General features: G+C 32.2%; 1 protein-coding gene across 3 annotated transcripts; it reads right to left on the bottom strand.

Annotated features, from left to right (window-relative positions):
• Nucleotides 1-562: 562 nt before the first annotated feature.
• Nucleotides 563-27,723, bottom strand: LOC132917652 (max-binding protein MNT-like). Of its 3 annotated transcripts, none has more exons than XM_060978488.1 (9): nt 26,974-27,723; nt 9,541-9,988; nt 8,216-8,372; nt 3,478-3,658; nt 2,738-3,037; nt 1,806-1,916; nt 1,618-1,716; nt 1,389-1,507; nt 563-993 (listed from the first exon to the last, which is right to left on the bottom strand). In XM_060978488.1, the coding sequence occupies exons 1-9, from the start codon at nt 27,074-27,076 to the stop codon at nt 868-870; spliced, it is 1,644 nt and encodes a 547-aa protein (XP_060834471.1). In that variant the 5' UTR covers nt 27,077-27,723; the 3' UTR covers nt 563-867. The 3 variants fall into 3 exon arrangements, with proteins under 3 accessions (XP_060834471.1, XP_060834470.1, XP_060834472.1); XM_060978487.1 differs by having other exon boundaries at nt 2,738-3,040; nt 26,974-27,721; XM_060978489.1 differs by lacking the exon at nt 26,974-27,723 and adding an exon at nt 10,219-10,551 and having other exon boundaries at nt 2,738-3,040.
• Nucleotides 27,724-27,999: the final 276 nt, after the last annotated feature.

Below are 27,999 nucleotides of genomic sequence, written 5' to 3'. Positions count from 1 at the left end.
CTTAATATGTAGATGGTCCAAGTTATGAATTTTTATCAAACGCAAATGATAACGATTAGTAAAACATCTAAATATGAAGCATTGATTTAACTTGTGGTCTATACTAGGGTGACCATTTTATAATATATTTATAAATAAGACAAATGATTTTGGCTCATATCTATGAAAATCTAAAAATTGTATCAAGTTTTATATACTAAACATTATACTGTGCAATATGCCAATAAAGGATATGTTTCATACTTATCGCTGACAACTGTTAGTCATCATTCCATGCTCATTACTCAAAAGCAGCTGTTAACTGTTTAATAACTTTGGTTTCAATAATAACTCAATACAAAACAGTGAAAATATTGTTTTTTTTCCAACTATATGTTTTTCTTTTACGTATATATCTATTAAGTATAACAATATGGAGACAACAGCATTAAAACATGATTATATACTAAAAATGGGACAAAAGCATACTGTTTGATGTTTGTCAGCTTAAGAAGTCAATCTTGTTTTAAATGGGATGTATGGTCACCCTACTCTAAACATAAAACAATTAAAAAAAATGCCATTATGACAAATATATTTAATTACAATAATTAATTTTTTAATGTGATTTTTTTTTTTTTTAACTTTTATAAATAAAATTAAAACTATAGTATTTACAATAGATTTTAAAGATGTCAGGTTTTTGAAATAATAAATATAATAAAATAATTTTCATCGTAGTCTATATAAATATTACATGGTACAAATAGTGTTTTTTTTTTTAACTGTTATTAAAACTATTTTATACGCTGTTATTACCAAAAACCCCAAAAAAATTAGTATTATTGTACAATAGTTTATATAATTTAATATAAGGATCGGTGAATGCTATGCTTTGTGGCCGGAATGATGCGATTTTGGCTGTGAGCTGTTCATAACCACCATCGCACTCGGCTTGACTATAAGATGGCCATTTGACAGTGGTGGTAATTGCTGATTTGGAATTGTCACTGCCTATAAAATATATATAAAAAAAAAATAATAAGCAAATTTTGTTTGACTATGGTGCAAAACTAGATGATAATTTATTACAAATCTGGAGGGTATAAAATAATAAGATTGATTAGAGATTTGCCTCTTAAAATAACAACTAAAAATGTACTATTTAAACATTAAACATTCATGTAAATGAGAAAATAAAGAAATATATTTATTACTTCTTAATGGTTACCACTTACCGTGTTAAAAATAAAAAAGTGTGTACTGTACAGTTAATATAATATTTAAATATACCATTAATTATAGATAACATTGAAAAAATATTGTAGGAGGCCATAATCAATTAATAACCCCTCATATAGCCAAGGCACAATATTGTGTTGGCCAAGCAGCATATACAATATACATACCTTAGAAGAAGCTGTAGATAGTACTAGATGAGCTGGAGCAGAATTATTAGTATGGTGATGAGTTAGGAGTAACGGCCGAGTTATGACGTGATTTGGAGTTGACTGTCCTCTGTTCACAACTACAGTGTACACATTAAAAAAAAAATATATATATATATTATTAAGCTTGACGAGATATTTTACGTGAGGGCCCAAAATGAACATAATTTACTATTAGGTATTTATTTACCTGACGTTTGTGCCGCTATGATATTATTCTGCAATAGTCTGATTGGTGCGGACGCTGTGTTGTTGGAATGATCTATCACACTGGTGCCAATCTTTATGCCTGGCCAAAAGAACCGATATTAAAACACCGCATACCATCGTTAAGTATGTACAAAATAATGTATCCAACACCGGGTCATTGCTGCATACCTGCAAGAGACATTTTGGAACGATTGGGCGTAAGTTTTGGGTCGCCATACAAAGTAAACGAACCATTTGACACCTTGGTCAATACTGCTTGAGTAGTGCCATCGTGTTGATCTGTAATGCACATAAGTCGCAGCTATTAGGATTAAAAGTCAATCAGATGTGCTCGAGTCATTAAAACACAGCTTGACAGAGCTTATTATAATATGGAGTTGGCGAGAAGAAATCATATAGAAGTCTACTTAAATGTTTACTTGACTGAAAATAAATCGTTTAACGTTTACCCTATATAGTTGATCTCGGGAGTGCTATAATTAATTTACATATTGGTGCTCACTACTCACTCTTTAAGAAGGATGAGGGATCCCGATGGCATTTGGGGTGGGGGATTTCAATACCTAACCCCCTATCCCTTCATCCTTGCCATAAAGACGTTATACATACAACATTGTTACTTGTTAGTTCTTCCAAACACATATAGGAGGAGATGGTAATGGGGAAACCATATTTAAATTAAAAGAAAAATAGGTTTTAGCAGTAAAACACTAAAAAAAAATATATATATATTAAAAAAAAATTTAAAAACAATACTATAATAGTATAATAGTATAATGTAATCAAATATACCTATTAAACAGAAGCGTCTTATCAAAAATCTGAACTCAACCACCAAAACGGTTGTTTTTCTAATATTTTAATTAAATTCTTCAATACTTATAGAATCATACTTGGTAACGTCTAAGTGAGATAGTATCAGTGGTATATTTAGACCCTTTTATAGGGGGAGGAGGCAAAATTCATATATTACACATATAAACATACAAATTACAAAAATTTGAAGAGGAAAAAGTCCATAGGAAGGCGACTGTTTCGTTCGCCCCCCCCCCTCTGGTGAGTATAATTTAAAACGATAACAATATAATATGTATACTTACTGAGAGCATCTTTGTGATGAACAAACGTGAGGGTTTGCTGTTGCAAAGCGTTCGGTGGTAACGAGGACGAGTTTCTGGTCTGAGGAACTATGTGAATTGTACTCCCCATCATCGGAGACGTGCTGACGACCTGCACCTGATGGGGAATGATGTCGGAGACGAACGGCAGCGTGGGCGGGGAGGAACTAGACAACGATGATGTACTACTGTACAGAGCACTGAGTTTGCTGTCGTCCGCGTCGCTAGTAACCATGCTAGCGTCCCTTTCCGTCTCGAAATCTCCGTTTATACTTGTGGCGGCTACTGTGGACAAACGGTGGACACCTCAATAAATAGGTATGATCACAACAAATTGAAAATCGCCAATCGCATGTAAAAGCAAATGGGAGACTTCCGTGTCTTTTAATCGACGTTTATTTTAATATACCAATAACTACGCATGCTTATTTCTGTAATTTCATTTAATAATGGATTTATTCAAATTCTAATTTTTGGACTTTTTGAATATACTCTGTCAAAGACCATATTTATACTACTAAAGGAGCGTCCTGTAGTGATTTAAAAACTTCTGTTTTTCAAATGGAAAACCGGTATCACTATAAGTTGCGAGATAATAACTATTTATTTCTTCGCGTTTAACAAAACCCGTCATGTACGAAACACAACACTGATGCAGTGATGCTGAAGTCGTCACCGAGACGGTCAGGTGTGGTAGAATGAAAAGGTTAGGGCACACTTACTAGTGGTCTTCCTGGTCGTCACGTCGGGCGGCAAGTCTGGCAACAGCTTGCTGAAATCGATGTGATCCCATTTGGCTGCTAGTTCTTTCTTGAGAGACGCGTGCCTCTGTTGAGCCCAAATCTTTTCTCTGGCCAGTCTTTCCATCTCATGCTCCAGCTCTCTCTCTCGACGCCTTAACACCTGCACCAACACAAGCAACGGCAAACAATTCCGCTTGATTATTAGTGGGTTAAACACGCACAATACGAAATATTATATAATATATAAGACATTTTAACACATAATAGGGATGGCCAACTTGCGGTTCTCGCCATTGTCAGGCTTGCGTCTTATAAAATGTTCTTATTTTTATTATTATGTGTTTTATTTTTTGTATTATTGCATTTATCTATGTAGCCCCCGAAAATATTTATGTTAGATTCTGTATATGGATATACTATAGGACTAGGTATATTTGGATAAAAAGCTAACCTTTTCTTTTGTACGCTTATGTATATATCGTTAATCGTTATAAACACATGCATCCGAAGTTTTTCTTACTTTTACTGTCTTACTTGCTAATTGTACGCTAAATAAGAGTAAATTTACTTACAATATCGAATTTGAGGATGATAACAAACTAAACTTATGTATTCTCGACGGTTTTTTTTGTGTTGTAAGTATAATGCGTCTCTTAGTAGTACTTTTTAAACTAAATTGTTACATTACTCTATATAGACAGTGGCGTCGAATTTATATGTTTATCATATAAATTGGTGGGTGGGTGGGACAACAATTTTAGATTTCGCTTCACAAAAAAAATCTGAGCTCGGCACTACTGTATATAGATACCATATATAAAGTTACCTCATTTTTAAATTTAAATATCAATAAATCTACTAAAGTCCGGATAATATTATCGTATCTATAAGTTTGATAACACGTATACTTATACTCTATTATATCAAAAATAAAAATCTGTATTGGGAAAGCGGAATGTATGTATGAAGTTATAATATGTGCGTTCAACAGAGACAGGGACACGAATTTGTTTATTTGTATCTCCTATTTTCGTCCGTTTTCCGTACACGCATATAATATGATCGTCGAATATACTTAATAGGTAAGTATAAATCAAAACAATTATCAACTCATTACTACATCTATTATGTACCTAATTATAATTAGAATCAAGATTCTAAGTGCTAATTGACAGGTGGTTTATATATAAAATATTATAATGATTAATGACGGACGCGCAATGCGAAGGCCACCAAAAACTAAAGCGTCTAAAGCAATTATAATAAGATCCGTAATATGATATGAACATTATTTATTATGTACAAACGCATTATATATTTATATTATTAACACGAATTTGTAAAATTAGGAATTCCTAGTACATTATAATATAGTAGTTAAGTTGTACGAATTGTTTAAAATACGAAATTCAAACTACATTATCGATATTAGTAAAATTGTTAGGCTAAAGCCTAAACATTCAAAATCATCTTTTTTCTCAGAATCTTGTTGTTTTTAAATGTTAACAGACGACATGCGGCACCTAATTGGGAAAGTGGCATAACCAAAACAAAAATATTATCTATACCTATAATAAATATGGACATGCCGCAAGATGCGGCCAAGTTTGGTTTATGTTTTGAAATTTGACATTTCCCAAATGATTATTCTCTTAAATACTAAACGACCCGCTTAAATTCTACTGACAAAATAATAACAATAATAGTTAAAAATTAAATTTCACATTTCATAGAAGCTTTGATAATTTGACGGTTTTTCGTTCAGAGAAATTATTTTAAAATAAGAATCTTTTTATTCATATAAAATGAAATCATCCACATCGATTCTTAAAAAATATGCACGAATTAACGGAATATTATTAACATGTGTAACGTTTTATTATTATTGATCCCAGAAATTTGAACTTAAAGATTGTGTCAAGAAAATTGTAATTTTTTTCTAAGTACGTTATAGGATATAACCTTCAATTTTAAAAACACAAAATGTACCAAATTCGAAAATATTCAATGACTATATAATATTATGATTAAAGGTATAATCAAATAAACCATTAAAAAAAAAAAAAAAACAAAAAACTGCAGTTAGGATAAAGTCAGTTTAATTGATTGAAATCAAAAATATCAAAATATGTATATTGAATGTATTTGCTTAGACATTTTCAGCACGCTGAACATTTGTACATACAAATATTGACAAAATAACATGCCTATATATACACTCTAAAATATGAGTACCTAGTTGTTATAATAGAAAACATATTTCGTGTGCAGGTACATGCTAACGTAAAGCATAATACATCTGTATAATAATGAATGAATAATAAATGACAGAAAATGATATCATTTACATATCATATATAATACGAGAGCGCGAACGAAAGACGCACGAGAAAACTACGATAAATTTTTATAAAAAATTCACGACCAAGAAAATGAAATGTATTGTTTTTCTTAATTGCTTGGCATTATATTCGCCAACGTTTGCCGTTTGGTAATTAATATCCAAAGCTTTTCGGCACTTTTTAAATGTATTTTTTTTTTATGAAAATATAAAATAAGTGAGTACAATGTATACAATATATTATTATAAAATAACAAAAATATTATATTCTTATACACATAAAAAATATTGCACTTGGTTGAAGTGCCCCCTTCCCCTTTCGTAGTGTGGATAATATACTTTTAAATCACAAGCCTGTTGTTTATAATAAGACTCTTACATGCTTGCCACACAAATAAGTATTATCGAAGTATATGTATAGATAGTAGATCCGTTTTTGTCAAGCATTAACTAATTATTTAAAGTGACAGGTTTGAAATAAAAATTGTATAATTTTTTCTATATGTTATGTGCCGATTTCTTAAATAACGCGTCGCACAAATTATTATGTACAGAGCGGTGAACGTGCATACACAGTGTTGTATAAAAACTGTCACCGCTGTCTGTAGGTCATGGTTACGCACATGTAAACCATGCACGGATGATAGTGGGCGGGCTTAGCACGCGGCGGGACGGAGACGTGGTGGAAAAATATGTTTATATCCAATATTCATGTACAATAACAGTACCAATATATTACGTTTTGTTCGTGCGATCTTTGAAGAGGACACGTGGAAAGAACTAATAAATAAACAGTATAAATCAATTCACGGCACGCGGAACGACACCCCTCCCTTTTTCTCCGTCACCCACACCTAGCTAGCTACCAAGAGTATACTGAAATCTATATGCATGTCGACTTAGAATTTTGTTTTTTTTTCAAACCATTTTACTGTTTAAATATTGAATGCTATTACCATTGATTATATATTATTACAAAATACACGTTTAACACAGTACTTATGTTAATACGAGAAGTATAAATAAGCTTAAAATACGTAGTATATCTTATCTGTGCAATCATAATTGTACTTAATTTTTTGGTAATTTTATATTCATAGATACAAGATAAATGGATGGGACCGTTAGCTTAATATTTGTAATTAGATTTTAAGAATTTAGATTAATAATTCACCTCAGTTGGCTACCATTCCAACCACAGAAACTTGGTTAAAATACTTATACTTAGTATTAGTATATCTATACATATATTACATATATCGTTTACTATCTATGATGATCATAATAATCATTATTACATTATATTGAGCGCCGAACTACAAATCTCCGGTGATGAAATTGTCGATTTACTATTTCGTGGAAAATAAATTTAAATACCTAATATATTTGATTTGTTTATCGACCCTGCTGTGTATTATACACAACTGTTTCAAAAGATCCTCGTTTGTTTCGGACAAAGTATATTTTAATTAAACTTATTATTTAAAAACGATTAGAGTACCTTTAGATATCTAAAATAAAAAAGTGAGAGGAGAACTTAAATTTGTTATAATATAAATGCGACATTGAGTGCGCGCGTAAAACAGATTTTTTGGAGAAGTTGACCTCACGCGCGATGCTTAACGCACTTATATAACGTTGTTTGGAGTACGCGTGTATGATATAGTATTCCAAACAATATATTATATTCATAGACAGCGGCAGCACCGTTCAAGGGCGAGATTCGGTGTAGCATAGGAGACCTCAATTATCTCGAGGTATCAACCTATTGTGAATTATACAGTTGCACTTTTACCAAAAAATCCTGGAGACGACCCTCCTATACCAATGTACAGAGAATCTGCAGCTAAAAACACATAAAAGAATAACTACATGGCCAAAACAGAGCTTAAGCGCGTATATCACATCACGATAATTTCAAAGTAGAATTGCCAGCCGAGATAAAATGAATCCACCTATATACTACATTGGTGCAACCACAACTCCATAATAATATGTCGAATGATGCGATTTGGCTAACTCAAGTTTTATATTTCCTAGTATGGTTGTCAGTAATTATACGTTTAGCATAAAATAAGTATATTATCTACATTATTATTATTATTATTATTATTATTTAGGGTCCTATCTGAAAAACACACTATAGACCGATACCGGCGTCTGTTTATTTAGAAAATATGACCTCCTATATGAACGTACGAACAATTAATGTATGTCAATTATACGGAGGAAGCGTGCGCATATATTATGAAATGAACTGTATAGTATATTACGTATATTATACTAATGAATATAATATAGTACAAATGTCATCACGAGTCTAAAAAATTAGATAAAGTAATCTAATAAAATTATATAATGAGTCGTTGGGCTTACCTGAATATACCGGATTGCGCTCCTGAGTATACTCAGGTTCGAAGTCTTTTTCTCGTCTTGAGATGCCGGTACTTGTTTCTTGAGCAGCTCGAAACATTCTTTAAGGTGCGCACGACGGTTCTTCTCCAATTTGTTATGCACTTCTCTGGTGCCAGATCTAAAACGACACCTTATTGTACAACAGCGTTCTTAATTCTCAAATGATAAAAGATACACATTTAAGACATGTTAGAAGTGTTAGAACAGTAACTATTATCCTTAAATTAAACAGTAAACAACTAATTTAACTTAACAGTCAAAAATTAATTTTACTATATACACGATAATTTGTTCTTACATTTTTCAACGCATAAAATATAACGTATAGAAATACGAATCTGCAAAATAGAAAATAGAAAACCGAAAGCGAATAATAATAATCTACTAAATAATATATATTTTTAAGTTTAACGCACGTGATTATCGAGAGGACCCCAGAGACCTATTGAGGAGTAGTTCAATATTTTTTAAACAGATTGCTATTAAAAATTAAATAAGCAGAGTTTTCAAAAGGAAGAGACGATGAATTCTATCGTTGTTTATAGTAAAAATATAAAAGCATAATTTAAACTCCACAACAACAACAGCAAACCTACTAAATATAACCTCGTCGAGGATAGATATATTGATAACTCCAATATTTTGGGACGAATTCGAAGAATAAATATATATATAATATATATATATATTTTAAAAGCCCAATAATTGTATAATACATATTAATATCCCGTGTTATATTCGTGGAAACATAAGCTCTATTGTATTAGTTATACATTTTGTGAAAACTACAATATATTATTTGGATTCTCGGGAAACGTGCACAAAGCTCGGTTCGCATTATAGAGCAACTACACGAGTCAATTTTTTTCAGCCGAAACGCATCGCTAGTACAAAAGTTGATAAATGTTCTCCTTTAAGTCTCCAAATGTCGGAACACGATGTTTATTATTATGCGTTCCCGGCAACCGAATTTCCAACCGGTTCCATGCGTTTCGGTTAAAATCGGAATATATTTCAACCGAACAATATGTACACAAGATTGATGAAAAATAGCTGCTATTGGTTGCGATAAGTTTATCGGTGCATATAAGACAGATTGTTCCAAGCCGCGGGTTGGTGTATGAAGAAGTATGGACACGGTAATATACAGTATACGCGTATATAAACGTTGCAAATCGTTTCAACGAGGAAACAAAAAACAACTGGCAATACCAGAGAGGCTCTATAGTCGCGTAACGGACCAGTTTGTAAGACTAATAGCGATAACAAAACACATCGTCACTTACCCGGTGCGTCTTTTGAGTTCCTGCGCCAAAGACAATGCGGCGACATTTTCGTCGTGGCTGTTGACTAGGGCAACGGCGGTAGTGTTGTTGTTGTTGTTGTTGGCGGTTACTGCAACGGCGGTCGCGGTGACAGCGGGCTTATATACCGCGTGGTGTTGCTGTACCGGCTGATGTAGTTGTAGTTGCAGTTGTTGTTGTGATTGTTGTTGTTGTTGTTGTGGCGTTTGTTGCTGCGGCTGGTGTAGCTGCAGCTGTAGCTGTTGTGGGTGTTGCTGTTGTAGTGCGACGGGGGTGGCTTGCTGGTGTAGCTGTTGCTGCGACTGCTGTTGTTGCCTCGGTGGCGTAATCGGCGGTTCGATGTGGTTCAACGACGCCGGTAGATCGGAACTGGGCAATGTCACCGAGGTAGGATGGTAACCAGCATCCTTGTTACTCAACAACGGTTCTTCTAAAAAATAAAATCATGACCGTTCATCGTTAACACACAGGTGCGTAAAAAAAATACATTGTTATGTATATAAATATATATATATATACACTATAAAAAGATTATAATATAATGTCGTATTATGGGAGAACAATATATACAAATGACAAGATTGTCAGCTCGACGCACGAGACAGACGGTGGTTCACGCACGTACAATTTAATAACATAATTATAATATCATATGAATACCCAGGAGATAGTGTCTGATCCATTTTTTTTTCGGCGGCGCCGCCCAAGTGTCCACGTTTAATATCAACACTCCCATCATATTATTACAACCACGACGACACACGATGTTATGATGTTTTAAGCGCGCGACAGAGGTGGTGTATAGTATATAGTAAATATGGTTATTGTTGTTTCGGCGGTCCGCGACGCTTCAGATTGGCTGAGAACAGAGTAGTAGACCGTCGTAACGAGCGGTGACGACGATGGTATGCCATGGCGGTCTGCACATCGTTCGCGGGGTATACGATAAAATTGCGCGAGTGTACGGCGGAGGAGTCGACTTGTCTGAGCTCGGCAATGGCACTGCGCGAGAGGCATTGGAAACCGAAAGCAGTTTTGGGAGAATCGCGCGCGGCGGCCAGTAAAGCTGAGAACGTCAACGGTGACGTCACACCCGGTCGCATCTCCTACCACCACGCGCCGCCCACCGGCGGAGAGCGTGTTCGGCCGGCCGCCGCGCCGGTTTCGCGATAGCACACGCCACGCCGGTATAATAATATGTAATATAACACGTAAATAGGTACCTATATAATACATAATTATTATAATATTATAATAAATAATAACAGCGACAATGCGCGTGTATGCGCAAGTCTCACGTGTGCCGCATCGGGTAAAATATAAATGATGAATGTATTTTTTTATTCGCGTTCAAATAATAATATATTATATCCCCGGCCATCATCACACACGTATTATGTAATATACTATAAAAATATGTATAATGTTTTAATCGGTAGTGAACCAGACGCATTTTTTTTTTTTATAACTTGCAAATCGTATCTTATCGCGTCGAAAAGTGCAATTGGCGACAAAATCCATAATCGATATCGTTAATATATAAATATATTGTGTGAGTACAGAATAAGTACCATCTAGGCCCTGGGTACGCACGCGTAGACGTGCATGTTATGTTATTATTCCTCACAGCAAAAATATTATCACGCTCGAGACACCTTTTGCCGACGTACATTCGAACAATCATTTATTTTATTTATTTTAATATGTATACAGGTACACGACACACGTCCGTGACGCCAACACTGCAGTATACGACCGAAATGCGTAAACCCGACTACGGTTCGCGGATGGCGGTTGGGCCTAACGGACTAGGGAGAGACCTATAAGAGCATCATCCGAAGATCAAAAATCCGTCACGTCTATAAACATTAAACATATAACAGAATTTTATAGATTATATAATTATTTATTATCGGTATGAGACTATAAAATATATGAACCTATATAATAGAGTATAATATTATACTTAACATTATACGGCTATTAATAATATAATGATTGGGATTATACGTATTATTTGAAAGTCTGTTATTTTTTTAATAAAGCACAAGACGTATAATATAACATATAAAATATAATGTTGCTGTATTAAACAGTACATAATATTATATCGTTATTTACACATACTTAGCATTTTTTATATTAGTTTCTTATACAAAATATATTATCTGATATATATTACATATTCATATACATATATATTCTATTTTCCAATTACAATAAATTGATGTCAGCGAAATTAATAATCCACATAATTTTATTAGTAAATTGTAAATAAGCTGATGTAGGTATTTTCAAATTTTCAAATACTTGCAAGACAAATACAAATAAACGTATTAAACGTAAACATGTAAAACGTCCTCCTAACGTAAATAATTTATACTTCTCGCCTAAGAAATTGTATAGGGGAACAGGGGATAATATGGAATTGGTTGGTACCAATAACCTATACATTACCTGGAAACACTAAATGTGTGCAGCCGTGCAGGTAATTCCGTGCATAATTAATCGAATTAGTATAAATTAGCATTAACAATTATTTGTAATTTTAATTTTAATATTTTAATATCTGATTTTTGTGAAAGTGTAAAAAAAGTTGGTCTTTTTTAATTGTCTGTAAAATCATTTATTAGCTAGTATAGTTACTATAAGTATTTACCAAATGTTAAAATTATATCGGAAATACAAACGCTAATAATTGTATTGTACACAACAGTATATTTACATCCGTGTTCTTAAATTTTAAACGGAACATTACTAATATAATTTAGGAGATCATGAGAAATTATTATACCTATAGCACTTATTATAAACAACAAATTACACTTGCTCAATTGATGTTTTATTTTACATAGCTAAAATAATTAAATAAATTTACAAGACTTTTAATTCAAAAACAAATTACACGAGAGGGCCGCCTTCCTAGCTATGCTGTGATAAATGTATGTCATACGATGTGTTATGTTGATATGATAAACATAAAGTATTTTAGATACGTTTTATTTATTGGAGCATTTTGTAAGTACATTAAATGTCTAATAAAATGAAATCAATTTAAAACTTTATCTAGGACAGCGTTTCTCAACCTTTTTTCATGTACGTACCCCTTGACCTATCACCAGTGCTTTACGTACCCCCAAATGCCAATTTATTGTATATTCACACATAATACAAATAAGATATTATGAAATAAGTTTTTTCACGTACCCCCAGAGGTACGCGTACCACAGGTTGAGAAACGCTGTTCTAGGATAATATATTCTCAAATTTCGATCAATTGTATAATAAGAAATAACCGTTTATATAAGTAGATAACTGTTTATACTACAGACTACAGTGTACGATCAAAATATATTCAAATTAGATTTTTTTCTTTTCTAAAATTGATTTCATTTATGTCTAAATTTTTAAATAGATATATACATTTGTTATGAGAGCATTTCACTTTATATTTAAAACATATTATGTTATTAATTTTTCTGATTAATTATATTTTCAAATACAAAATACAACATAACGTATTGTATATATTATATAAATATTGAGGTATTTAAAATATTTAAAAAAAAACTAAATATTATTAAATTTGATCAGTTCCTGACAACAAGTATTACTATATAATGTATATATTAAGTATACTGTTTATGGTATACCTACATCATATATCATACATATATACAATAAATAATAAATTCGATTGCATGAAACAAACGTTTTGCACATAATTTATAATAAATACTGTACGATAAAATAAAAATATACAAATTAACTTTAAAAATGATATTTAAATAATAGATAAAATAAATTAACAAGTAAACAATCTATTATATGAGCATGCCAACTTCCTAGTTTCTTTATACGCCGTAATTATTACAAATCTAAAATGAAATATAATATAAGCAACGCGAAAAAATATTTAGAAATAATAAAAACACATTCTTGTAAAATTGATGAACAAGATTTGAATTAAATATCAATGAAGTAATTAATAATATTACAATTTATAACTTATACTACCTAATTAGTAATTATGATATAGCTTTAAATTTATTTTATTCAAACTGAAAATATGTCTGATAAGCAACATGCACCCCTAAATAATAAATACCGATGTAGATTTATAAAATAATAAAATAACAACTAAATATATTTAAAAAAAAACATATTACAAACATTAATTGTACAATCCATGAGATATGGTAAAAAATAATAAATATAATAAATAATACATTTATAATATTGTTTAATAATGTTTATAACTATGGCAACGAAAGTTGCGACAGACAACCGTCTTGAATAAAAAGTTTTTTATATGTACTAATAAAAATATTATCATAAAATCCTAAGACAATAAGTTAGACCATTTAAATATGAACATAAAAAATGTAAATGTGTTTAAGAAATTCGTAATTAGTGTTTATCAATCCATATGCAGTGTAAATAACAAGTAGCTAGATAGACTGCAAAGTAATATATTAAAAAAATAATATTTAGATAATTAAAAATAATCTCTAATCAATAATATAAATAGTCTATAATAATGGTCATGTATTAAAATAAACAAACTTATTACGTATTAAAATTTTTAGTTAATGCTTTAATTAACATAAATTAAATAATAAGATGTACAGTTTTAATTAATTATGATATAGCAAAGTATAGCACTATAGCCTATACTTCTATCATAAAGACTAAATTTGTTTTGTTTTTAATTCCTAAACATCGAATAGTCAATAGACACACTGATGTCCTACACCTACCTATAATTCAAAGTTCATATTTTACATCATAACTCATTCAAAAATGTAAACAAATAAAGAAGCGCTTGGAGGACTTGGTTTCAAATTTCCTAATAATATTGTTTGTTTACCACTAAGTAGGTAAACTGTATATTAAGTAGTAAGTACTATTTTGAACTTTTCGGTTTTGGTGGAACGCAATTATATCTTATACATTATAATTAAATATAAATTGATAGGTACATAATATAGTATACAACTTAACATATTTCATAAATTTTCATTAGCTCAGTAAAATCAGAAATAATAAATAAGTTAGTGATGTAGGTAATATTATTTAGGTATTGTAGGTGTAACTAGGCTTTGAAGGCTCAAATATCGTGTAAAATTATTTCTTGGTACAATAAATAACCTTTTTAGTGTATTAATGTATTATAAATACTTTAAAATAAAACACACATTTTTTTTTGTACACACAGATTAAAGTTTTTTTTATTGACCCTATATAACCATATTATACAAAATTGATGTAAACACCAACGACATATACATATTGTAATAAATAAATCACAGGAATATCCTTAAAACGATTATTATTATATTATAATTTTAACCATTTTCGAGTAGAATAAAATAAAAAAAAAATAAGTTAGTCGCTCGTCTGCTATACAGTACAGTATAGGTGTCGTCATGAGTAGGTTACTAAGCGGAGATATAGTCTAACAGTCTATACATTATTAAGTATATTTTATTATAATTTATTTATAGTGCTATTATAGAAATTTATTTTACAATATTATTATAGTAATAACAATAACTGCGGGTTTAATTATTTTTTCCAAAAACATCGCGTTTATTATTATATTATTGTAATAGTTAATTTTTTTATATTTTTAATACATATTTCGTAAATTGTTAGCTGTTAACTTTTTAATCAATACAGATTAACCGTAGAATAGTTTGTATACCTAATTGTATTCGTATTTTTAGTAAAAATAAGCAAGAGATAACATGTTAAGCCTTAAAACAATTTTAATATGAGTAAAAGTTACAAGTCCCTGCGAATATTTTTGAATTGAAACAAAATAACTAAATTCATTATGTATTATTTTTTAAATATATCTATTTTCATAAATACATGATGGTCAAATGTTTATAAAAAAAATGTATTTATATCATTATTTAGATTTCAATAAAAAGCTTGGTAAGAAATAAGAGCTATTTATGAGAAATCATGTATTAAATGTTTAAGCCTAAGAAATAAAAATTGAATATTTTATACATTTTTAACTTAGTTTAAACAATTTAGTTATGATTTGAACTTCAAATATAAATATATATAAAAAAAAAACTCAAGCCATTGTATTTTTAATACTATAAGTAAAACTTAAGTACTAATATGCTTTTTTGGGGCGGCAATTTAAATTTAAAACTTCAAAATTGTACTTGCAAAAAGTAATAGTTTAATGATGAAATGTTAAGTTTCTGTACCTAATATATTTTTGGGATTACACAAAAAAAAACTAAAATGGCAATAAGAAATTATGATTATGAAAACAAATTTCAATCATGAAAAATGAATGATTTTAAAACTTATACTCGCATGTATGAATATTTAAAAAATAATATATTTTTAACTACAAAATAAAATTTTATCTTTAAACGCTTATAAAAAATTATAATGGATTTAAGCATAACTTTTATACAACTTATATTACAGTACTATAACAGTTTATATGATGAACTATCAAACATATTATACCGAGCAATAAGTTTTTTATCGACATTTATAGAAACAAAAACTCAGAACAATTCAAAATTTCAAAAATTTAAATATTTTGATAACTATACTATATAATATCTGGAGAATGCTAATATAGTCATTTTATGAAAATGTCAAGTGACTGCGTTTATTTGTTTTGGAATAAAATAAAACAAAATCGATTTTTTCAAAAACTAGTTTTAAGTAAAAATTCTTTTTTTCAATCATTACGAGTTTGTCTCATTAAATACTAACTGAATTCAATTTTATACCAGAAAAATTGTGCACTAAGACTTTATTCGAATAGATGATTTAAAAAAAAAAAAAAAAATTATACTGGAAGTCAATTACATTCATTGCTACGCTGTAGCAGCAGTACACATATGTTATATGTACCTACATATAATTTAAATCTAATAAAATATTTATAGAATATAATATATAATATTTAATAAAAATAAAATGTTTAGTTTAACAACTAAACTAATTTCAATACATAAACTAACACTATATGGGGATGAAAGTTGAATTTGATTTAATCTCTTTTCTAATTTTATTTATCATATAATACAATAAATGTAACAATATAAGTAGGTGGGGAAAAACAGTAGGAGAGGTTAAGCAAAAAAATTTTGGAAGCCTGCCCCAGTTAGGCATGCCAAAACACCAGCTTATTTTTGTTGCAACCGTGTCGCCACAGAAACTTGCACATTGGTTTATTATGAACGCCATTTTTCGCTCAAATCAACGGTACAAAATGCACACACGTATCATTTTCTTTATTATCTATATGTACCTATAGAGTATATACAAAAGTTAAAAATATTTAAATGATAGATACCTACCAAATGCAATGTTTAAATTATTACACAGTTGCCATTTATAAATGTAAAATTATTATTTATTACCAACGAACACAAAATAACCACAGAATATATTTTTATATTTTCTTCTTGAAAAGAAGTTATATTATAACCTTGAAATATATTCCGCATGCTTTATAAGATATTACCAAGCACGTTTCAAAAGTTTGAAAAAAATCCTGATTTTAAAGACAAACACGAATTATATGACATTAATATTATTTAAATAGGTACCAATCAACCAAAATGAAAAACTAAAATAAATGCTTATAACAACGAATGATCCGTAAAAATTATATTACATTTTTCGAATTTATTTGTTAAGAAAAATGGTATATTACATTTCTTTTTTAAAATTATTTTTATTAGATTCACCCATATTGCATCACTCAAATTCCAATTCAGAATTTGAATAAAATAAGTTTTTGAAACAACTTTTTATTTTGCTAATATTCTAATTTAAAATAGTATATCGTTATATATTTCCTAATTATTTTAATTATTAAATTGTATTAGATATATCACTGCAGTTATTAAATTAAGTTTTAAAATTGATAAACGTACGTATAAATTAAAATAATTAATATGTAAATATTAAAACAAAAAAAATGAACAACTTGAAAACTTAAAATTAATTATATCTCCAATCAAATTTTGATTTTATAATTTATGGTAATAACTAATAAATAAAATATATTGTAAAGAAATACAAATGTTAATTAAAACAAGAATTTACAGTTATTGAGTTATAATGAAGTTATATCCTTATAGATAATATACGTGTTACTTTATTATTATGATGTTTGTGTAACGCCATCTGTTAATTTAAAACGCATCTAACTAGAAACAGTTATTTGAAAAAAAAACCATTACCATTGCAAATTTACATCATACGCATAAAAAGTACGGTTTCAACTTTGAATACCAGATACGAGTCAAGACAGAATTTTGAACTTTTCTCAATTCAATCAAAGTCAGTGGAAGCCAATTTTATTATTATTATAAAATATATTAATCAAATTCTAATTATACATCATAATATTATAAAATACATAATATTGATAAAAGAAATAAAAAAGATATAGTTTCACTATGTTCAATCTCGCTTATAAAATATACAATAATAATATAAATTAGCTTAAATAAATAACTTTTTAAAATATTCTTAAAAAAAAAAATGTATTTGTCTATTACTGACATTTCAAAATGGTAAATTCTATTTTTAGCTCAGAATCTGAAAATGTCTAGAAAATAATTGCATTGTTGTAAAATATGGCCAAAAGTTACACTTTAGCAGTAATTTAACATAGATCTCTTACCGGATTCCCGGAGTTATTTTCACTGAAAAAATATTACATTTCTAAAATATTCCTGTCTAATTTTGGTATGTGTGAGTGCTGTAACAGTACTCTAAGAATCAAAAAATAGGATTTAATATTTAATTTTCTTCATCAGCGAAATGAATTTCTTCCTTCTTTTCCTGTAAAGTATTTATAGTGGATATATTTTGCAAATTTTAATTTACCCAAATCAAAACTTGAACGAGTAGTTTTTGAGTTGTTTAACTTTGTGTGCTAAGGATAATGAATTTGAAAAATACGGGGCCTATGGTTATTTTGAAAATGTTAATAATTTATATTAATCCATCAATATTTATAATTAATAAAAATGATTAAAGTATAAAAAATACTATATTCGATGTAGGTATTACATCTATATAAAATTTTTGTAAAACTATTTTTAAGAACTATCATCCTTAATATAAACTTTTTAAAACTATACTACTAATTAGTTCGAATTTAGAATAAATTTAGTAAATCAAAATTAATAGAAACACATTATATACACTAAATAATTTACAGTAAAAAGGAAAGTCCTCAATTGAAAAACAAAAGTCTGTACCATTGGAGTGTCCTTAAGTAGAACAAAGAATCTTAAAAATTTGAAAATATGGTCTTTAGATGTATTTAAAAATTCCAAGAATAAGGATTTGAATAAATTCATTATTAAATGAAAAAAAATGGAGGGGGTAAGCACGCTTAGAGAATCAAAATTATAAGTATACTTATAAGTTATAACATTACAAATTTAACATCAAAATAAGGGGGCTTTAAAACAAGAAGAAATGTGTACAATTTTGTACTCGTCTCAATGCAACTTCTCATACACATCGGTTATAAAAGTCGACATATTCATTTGCGAACGACGGTAGGACAGGAAACGTTCGATAAATGAAATATTTGCAATTACATGACTGCTTTAAATAACCGTGTTCACTTCATATAACAAATTGTGATGAACATTAATTTATTTTTCAATCTATTTTATAATATACTGGTACGCATAAACATCGAATGTGTCAATAATTGCTCATTGGTGCATACAATAAGAAAAACATTAAAAGCAAAGCTGTGTTCTGTATATCACAGGATGTTTTCATTAAAGATCCACACATTGTTAGCAAAGATATAACAGTAATAATACTACTAATAATAATAATAACAAAAACAACAACATAATATTATACAACCATCAACCGTACTAAAACTACCAAATACCAACTAGAATTATAGTATACAACTAAGATGTTATTTTACAAAAACTATCAGCCTGTTTTTTTATTTCTCGTAACCCCCCTCCATACCAACAGGTTATCGTCGTAATATTACCACAAAATAATATTATTATTATGATTCGATGGTATTATTGCAACAATATTAATGTGATTAAGACGCGTAATAACTCGGTCGGTACCAAAAAACAATAACTACCATTACAGCCCGTAACTGTGTATTCTATAACAGCGGATAATTAATAACAGTAGAATATAAACAACACTGCGAGAAACGCGCGTAAACGACCAGTCAGCACTCAGCTTACATTTTGCATTTCTGTACACGCCATATAGTAGTAGTAGTAGTAGTAGTATTGAAATAATATTAATAATGTGTTCAATACGATCTAGCGTATTTTCGAAACGAGACTTCTGCCAGTTTGACAAAAAGCCAACTCTGTCGATCCAAAGGCGGCCGGTGAAAAAAAACGGTACGAGAAAAGGTATCGCGGCGCCCGCTGTGATCAAAAGGGTGGTCTCCGTCCGGATGGGGGGGGGGAACTAATATAATTTCTAATTTCGTTATTATTACACGACGCACGGTCGTAATATTCTGCACACTGCATAGTCAAAAATGACAGTTGTACCGTAATTATTATTATATTGTAATAGTATTTTACAGCGTCCGCGGCGCGTTTTTATTGCGGTGCGCGCGCGGCCCAAGTCCACCTGCCGGACGACGGCGGAGACGACCGACCGACGCCGTCGATTCGCGCGCGCGTTTACAGCACCTCACCCAACCCGTCCGCCGACGGTTCACGTGTGCGCGCGTATGGCCGGCCGTCGCTCAGGACCGAGAAGAAAATTTAAAAAAAAAATCCGCAAACGGCGTGCAAGTGTCCGTCGAGTGCGAGCGGAAAACACGACCGACAGAAAACGAGTTGGCAAACTCACACACACACACAACGACAACACTCGAAAACGGTCACGACTCGGCTCGACGGTTGCCGATTTCGTGCACGGCGGTGGGCGGCCGCCGAATCGCGCGGAGCGGCAACGTCGCATTGATTACTCCAAATCCCGGCGGCGGTCTGGTGCCCGTGTGCCCGCGTGTATCATCGGGCGGCGAGCACGCCGTCGCCGCCGCCGGCAGCAGACAACAACGTGTTGTGTTGCTCAGTAACGTCGATCAGGCGGCGACGGCGGTGGTGGTGGTGGTGGTGGTGGCGGCGGCGGCGGCGGATCATACGGTGGAGGTGCGGCGCGGCGACAGCCAGTACATGCGCAACAACAATATAACCGAGCCCATGTGCTTCACCGCGGTGCACGGCGGTCGGCGGCAGCCCCTCCGCAGATCGCGCGGCACGATCGTCGCCCCACTCCTGATCGTAGCTTTGCCGCCGCCAACCGACCAGCACTCCCGTCTCCCACCGAGTCGCGGCAACGACAACGATGTCTCTTTCGACCCAAACACCTCGTCCCGACCGTTCATTAGCTTTCTATACGATATCTAAAGGTAGGTAGGTATTAAAAAATTATTTAAAAAAAAACTCAACTTCGACGGTTTTTTAATGAGAAACTGATTTTTTTCCTTTGCCATTGTTTTCCCTAATGAATGGTATTGTAAAAAAAAAAAAGAATAAAAACAAACATGAATTCACAACAAGGCGGTCAACACGAAAAAATCAAAATATTAATAAATAGGGCTTGAATTTTTTTATGGAGGGGAAGGTTATTAGATAAATTGCTAGTTACACATTTAACATTAGTTTCACGGCCTTGTAAATGAAATATCAAACATAATAGTACATATTATAATTTGGAGAATTTTTAGTGCACAATTGACGATTTTAGACAGAAATTGACTATAATATATAATATATTATGGCAAATATTCAAAAGAAGGTGTACATTACAAATATACATTGATTTTAGGTCGTGTTCTAAAATTTACTTAGAAGTGACTTAATATTTATTTTAAAATAATACGTATTTATTGAAAATTTGAAAAACAAAAATAATATTATAAATACTTTAAAATGTACCTAAATTTAAAAGAAATCTACTTTTATTTGGAATGTAAGAACATAAGAATCTAAAAATTAGAATGAAACAATGCTTTTTTTGTTTCAAAGTTTATAATTTGTATTTTTGTTAGTACATTTAGAATTCAATGCATTCAAATGTTTTAGTGCTTTAAAGTTTAAACACTAAATCGATTGAGTTTATTGGTATGCTGTATCCTAATATAACACCTGCGTTTTATGATGGGAAAAAATTTCATCATTATTGAAATAAACGTCGGCCACCGTCGTCGTGACGTCAGTCTTGAGGGCGGCGGCATTAGTCATTTCTCCGGTGCACAGTAGTAGTTTTTATCGACGAGAAAAACGCACATAATAAAATTGCGCTGTATATTCCAACACCATGGACGACGTCGGCGCTACTACTCGTACTAAAGTACAGAATACGGTTTTTGGGAAATTACGAAAAACTCGAGTCACAGATTTGTTATGATTTCCTCACGGACTGAAATTCAAGTCCACCACGCGTGGTATTACCAAATTTATTTATTTTCATAAATTATTTTTATTTGATTTAGTGTTTCGTTATCGATTTACTATTTCTCAAAGACTCTACGACTGCCTTTTCACAGCAGGGACCAGAGGTATAGTATTTCAAATATACTTGCGGATAAAAAAGGCAATCACTCTCCAATACAAATCCTATTTTATCAATATGCATAATAAAATATAATATTGCAGTACATAAATTATTATTTTACTATACATCATATACATACGAATACTTACTATAATAATATAAGGCACAAATTATTTGAAAAATCAAATTCCCAATTTACCATAATATAGTCAGTATAATAATAAGTCAGTGTAATAATTCACCTTAAAATATGAAGTATATATTCATTTTTTATCATAAACTTAAAAAGTAAATTTAATTATTATTAAGAAATGTGAAATTTAAAATGATTAGATATTAATATTTAAATAGTTATAATTGTATTCAATAGTACTTAATAAATATATATATATATGTATAATATATTATGTTCGAAACTTGAAACACGCATTTTACACAGAACTATTCATATTAGGCCATAGCTCAGTTCTGTAAATCTTTTTTTTTAATACAATATAGCCATAAAACATTAGAAAATATTAATTATTAAATAAGTACACAAAAATATCGTTAAGTAAAAATATTATCACTATACATATATAATTATTGCTTTTTAGAAATGGTTTAAGAAATAATTAGTACCTATAATATATTATATATTTATATTATGTAATATGTTGTATCCAGTACAAATAATATACACTCAGTACATGACCTGCTCCGAACGTCCAAGAATATTTTATTTATGAATACATAATAATTAATAATATATATTATATTAGGATAGTAAATCATGGAATTATAAATTTATAACGTTAATAAACTTGAAAATGTATTAATGTAAAATATAAATAAATCTAACTTGATAAATTAGTTTCTATATTGAATCAAAACAAGAAAAATTGGTATAGAATTTTATACTGGAAAATAAAATAATTAATGGTGTATAATTACAATCAATTATAGTTAAATTACTCTTTTATGTTTTTTAATGATGTCGTAAAATTTAGTAGTAAATACTAGTGTATACCTACTGTATATAATACATATTATAATATATGTAGTAGATACAACTCAACATTTTAGGCCCGGTGTACAGCACTAATTTAAATAAATGATGCACTAAAGTAAAATCGTATATCGACTTTTCAAAAATTAACTCTCAATATAAATTAAGTTTAAAACGTACCTAAGTATTTTTAACAACTGTTTACGAATTTTATAAACGAGAAATACAAATCTTTCTAATGGTAAATGTATAAATAGATTCATTTAATATTTTATAAAATGATTAATTGCCCAAATATTAAAAAAATTAAATTATTTATTTTTAAGATATTGAAGTACCTATTAAAAATAAATATTTGTAAAAAAAAATAAATAACTTTCTACGATTCATAATGAGTTTACTAAATAATCATGTAATTTTTACAAAATAATAAGAAAAGGATATATGTAATTGAACTAACGTTTAACACAATATCTATACTTAATATAGTAATATGAATTATAGATTAATCATAATAGTAAATTATTAATCTGTAAAATTCACAATAGCTCCATGAATAGACATTGATTTACATTCGTTGACTATATTTATAAATACTAAATTATTAATCGATTATATAATATTAATGTATCATTATTTATAATGGTATGAATAATAAAAACAATTCGAAGTTCATCTAATGTTAATTGTTCAAAAAATATTAATTACTTTATTTCTTTGCATTCGGATGATTAATGTCAAAGATCACTAAACCTATTTCACATTAAAATATCAAGTCCTGATATCAACTAAACAATTATGAAAATTTTAAACAACATTATAGCTCTATGGACATAAAAAAATTAAACTAAAATATTATCAGTATAATATTTATTATCACTACTCTCATCTATCACTCTGTCTTTGCCTTACTAATAAATAATGGATCCTAGGCCCCTAGCATTCATAATTTTCGTACCTAAATATGAATGCCGGAAGCGGTTAAACGATAGTCTGTAAGAATATCACGATACACAAAATTTAAATTATGTTTAGTGGTATAACGTATAAATTCACAATTTGTTATCAATATGAATAATAATACTATATAGAGAGAGTAATAAATTAACTCTTAATATGATATTTTTGTTATAATTTAGATATAAACAACAGTACTGATTATATAGTAAACCATTATATTATTATGTACCTTATAAGTTATAATATTTGAGCAAATAAATGCTTTATGACGTGAAAAAAATACGTAATTCAATCAATAACACATTAATACAATGATGTTTATATTTCAGTATCTTACCTCCTAATGAGGCAACGGTCAAATGACATTACATAACTTTTAACGCATCAATAAAATAGACTAAATAAAAAACTGACGACAATATTAATAAAAATAGTAAATAACGAACTATTGTACTGTGATTTAATATATACTACTTTGTTTCGTTTTAAGAAATACATTTATAATCATTTATAAGTTTAATAGTTTAAAACATAAGGATAGAATCGCAAAAAGTAAACACACCCAAAGGTAAATAATAAATATAATACAATATATAAAGTCCACATTTGTTGTGCTCACTACTGCTCAGTACGTTTTATTTACCCGATACATAATTTATGAACGATCATAATTTTTATACTTTATAATAATATATACGCATAACGCAGAAAGAGTTACGATTTATAAACATCGATAACAATATATTTGAGTGCAGAGTAGTAATATTCGTCCTAACCTTATTACAATACAAACTTTTGTAGATTTCTTTTGAAAATAACGCGAGTCAACGCATGTTAATTATTAAATAATCATTATTCATTAGTGATACTTTAATGGTATTTTATACGATAATTAATACAACTAATGAAATACACGATTACGATTAAACGCTCGTACACGACACTGTAATAATAACATATATTAATCTCATGTGTTCGCGTCATATATAAACATCATCGTATGCAATTGGGATGGATGTTCGGTAATCCTAATCGGACGATTCGGACACGACCGAAAGCTTTAGGCCTTTTTCTAGGCCGATTGTGGCAAAACGAGTGCGGCGTTCTTTTTTTCGCGATTCCCATCCACGGCGGCACGGCCGGTCATCGGCGTTCGCGGCATCGCCGACGAATAACCAAGAGGAACCAGGTGAACAATAACGTTTAACCGGGTAGATGGTATAGTGAATTGCAACAGAGACAACGAGATTGGTCACAGTCGTCGGAACATCATCACCGGCGGCCCCCCCACGTGCGAGTATCGGTAAAGGGGGGAAACACAAGTTAGGGAAACCCAGGTTCGCCAACCAAGCCGAGAACGCTTGCTGGAAAATTAGGAACCAATCACTAATTAGTTGGTGTTGCGGGAACCAGAGTTCGCGCTTTCACCTTTGCCAATATTCGTTAACGTATATATTTTTATAATATAACAATCGCGTTCGTCTAGAGAAAGAGAAATATCCGCGAGACGGCCGAATACAGTATATTGTTCTGGTTAATATAGTCAAAACCGACCCGATCAGTCGGTAACGCGTACATGTGTCCACGTCAATCGTCTATACGTCATATACCTAGGTTCCTGGGGTGGAGAGCGTTTGATTTGTTGGACGAGTAGGAAGGCGCCAACCTACGTACAATCCACACACACACACAGACTTTACGAGAAGAAATAAAAACATAAAACCTAAAACACAAACGTTGTGAACGTTTCCATTTCGAATCGATCTCGTATCACAACGTATACGTACACGCACGTCCAAAACGAACGTCGTAGGAGGTGGGTGGTGGTGGACGGAGAGAGGCCCATAGTTTAATAATAATAATAATAATAATAAAATCGCATTGACGACGACGGACACTGCCAGGCAGCAAACTCCACGTGGTCGACCGTGTGCTACCAACAGGATGGCCAACACAGCGGCTAAAAAACACGACATTAATATATTATAATGTTCCGATATGCACGCGATATTTATATTATAAGTAATAATTGAAATTAATATGAATAAAAAAAAAAAAAATGCATTTTCGACGGGAAGAGGAAAGCCGCCGAGCGAGGGGAGAGTGTCGGACAGGCGGCGTGTGGCAGAAGAGTGGGAGAGCCATGTGGCAAATGTTTACACGCACACGCGCACATGCACGCCGCGTTGTATTACAGTCGGCGGGCCGACGACGAGGGAGAGGGCGAGTTTTCCCGCAGCACGTGACCTTCGCGACACTGGACTGGTGTGCGTCTTCGGGCCGGCACACAAGAATCCACCACGCTCTGGCAACTGCGGCCACTACGGCAATGACGAGTGACGACTACAAAAGTACAAACAACGACGACGGCAGCGGCGGCGGCGGCGGCAACAGAGACCACCGTACCGCGTCGCACGTTGTGAGAGAGAGGACAACGAAGGTCATTCCACAAATACAGTGCGCCCTGCCACGCCCGCTCTCTATCCGTTCACGGAATCTTCGTTGCCCCCCTCCACCCCAGGGGACCCACGGTCTACACACCTCCGCGCCCGGCCAACCCTCCGACCGGCACCAAATACGCATCGCCTCCCCCCCTCCTCATCAGCCCCGTAGACTTTCGTCGTGCTCGTGCACCGTTCTACACGTACAACGCACGGCGGCGAGCGCGCGAGAGTAACGCCGCCGCGGAGAGGAGGTGGTCGGCTGTGAAAAAAATAAATAAATACAAATTTTGCGTGACCGGGAAAAACGAGAAAAAATGATTTTCCCACAACTCGTTGGCAGGCGGTCGTCGCGTCGAACAGAAAACGATTTTATTGCATTACAAAACATTATACGTCGCAAGACAATGAATTATATCGTATACATATTATTATAATCGTTACCGGCTGCATGTAAGGTGACCAACTGTTGTTTTTCGAACTCTTCCTGTAACTCGACGAATCGGGCAGCCTCAAGCAGTGTCTGTAGCCCGCATCTCATGCTCATGCTGGCCCGGGCAAGCCACCTCCTCCGTCGTCGTCGTCCACGTGTCAACCGCAAACATATCACAGTGCCCTGGACGCAAACACCATTTACACAATCGCGAGACGCCCTGCCGTGCTGAGTCACGATCGCCGCGGTCGCTTCATGTCTTCGGATGTGACGCGCGCGGACCGCTGGCGACGCGGGAGACCGATCGAAAACGTCACGCGGACGACGACGGGCTTTTAAAATTTTTCCTACTCGTGTCGCGCGACGGGAACGGTCGAACGAAATTTATTCCAATTTCCAGGCGTACGAACCGGCAGTGTATTCGTAAACGAGCGGCGGTGGCACACGCGTCGACGCTTGCGGTACGAGTAATAATTATTTTAAATCGTAATTTTTTTTTTTTTTTTTTTAATAATAACAATAATGATAATAATGATAATAATAATAATAATAATAACAATAACAATAACGAAACTAGACGGCCCGCGCGTGAAAACGAAAACTAAAACGAAAAAAAAATTAAAAATAATAACCGCTAATGACGTGCCCACAGGTCGGTCGTCGCTGTGCCGCTGAGGCTACTGGCTGTGCGGTGCCGGGTGCGCGACGGGCTACGTGGTGCGCGTAGGATTTTCGCGAGTCGAAATGATCGGCGGCGGGGCCCGGGCGCTGCACGCTGGCAGTTGCTCACGTGTCCGGGCCGCCGTCCAATCCGGCGCGTACAAGTCCACCGGGTGGGCGTGGCGTCCGGCGGCGGCGGCGGCCGTATCGAGTCGTGTGCGTACGTTTATTACGACGACGATCGCGACGGTGACGGCACGGCGTGGCGACGACGGCCGCGACGAGACGCGCACACCCGGACGGGGGAGAGGCGAGCGCGCGGCAAAACTCGGCGGACAACACTCGTTTCACTTTTGTGTGTAATTTGCCGCGCGCGC

The sequence above is a fragment of the Rhopalosiphum padi genome, chromosome 1, assembly GCF_020882245.1.
Source record: "Rhopalosiphum padi isolate XX-2018 chromosome 1, ASM2088224v1, whole genome shotgun sequence".
NCBI lineage: Eukaryota > Metazoa > Arthropoda > Insecta > Hemiptera > Aphididae > Rhopalosiphum > Rhopalosiphum padi.
The sequence above is the reverse complement of the archived record's forward strand: the minus strand, read 5'-3'. Positions and strand labels throughout refer to the sequence as shown.

Excerpts from the sequence above, each read along its gene's own strand:
- LOC132917652 (XM_060978487.1), bottom strand. The coding sequence starts at position 27,076 with ATGAGCATGAGATGCGGGCTACAGACACTGCTTGAGGCTGCCCGATTC. Across the intron at positions 3,659-8,215 it reads GCGCAATCCGGTATATTCAG|GTGTTAAGGCGTCGAGAGAG; the intron begins GTAAGCCCAACG and ends GTGTTGGTGCAG. Across the intron at positions 1,508-1,617 it reads CATAGCGGCACAAACGTCAG|TTGTGAACAGAGGACAGTCA; the intron begins GTAAATAAATAC and ends TGTACACTGTAG.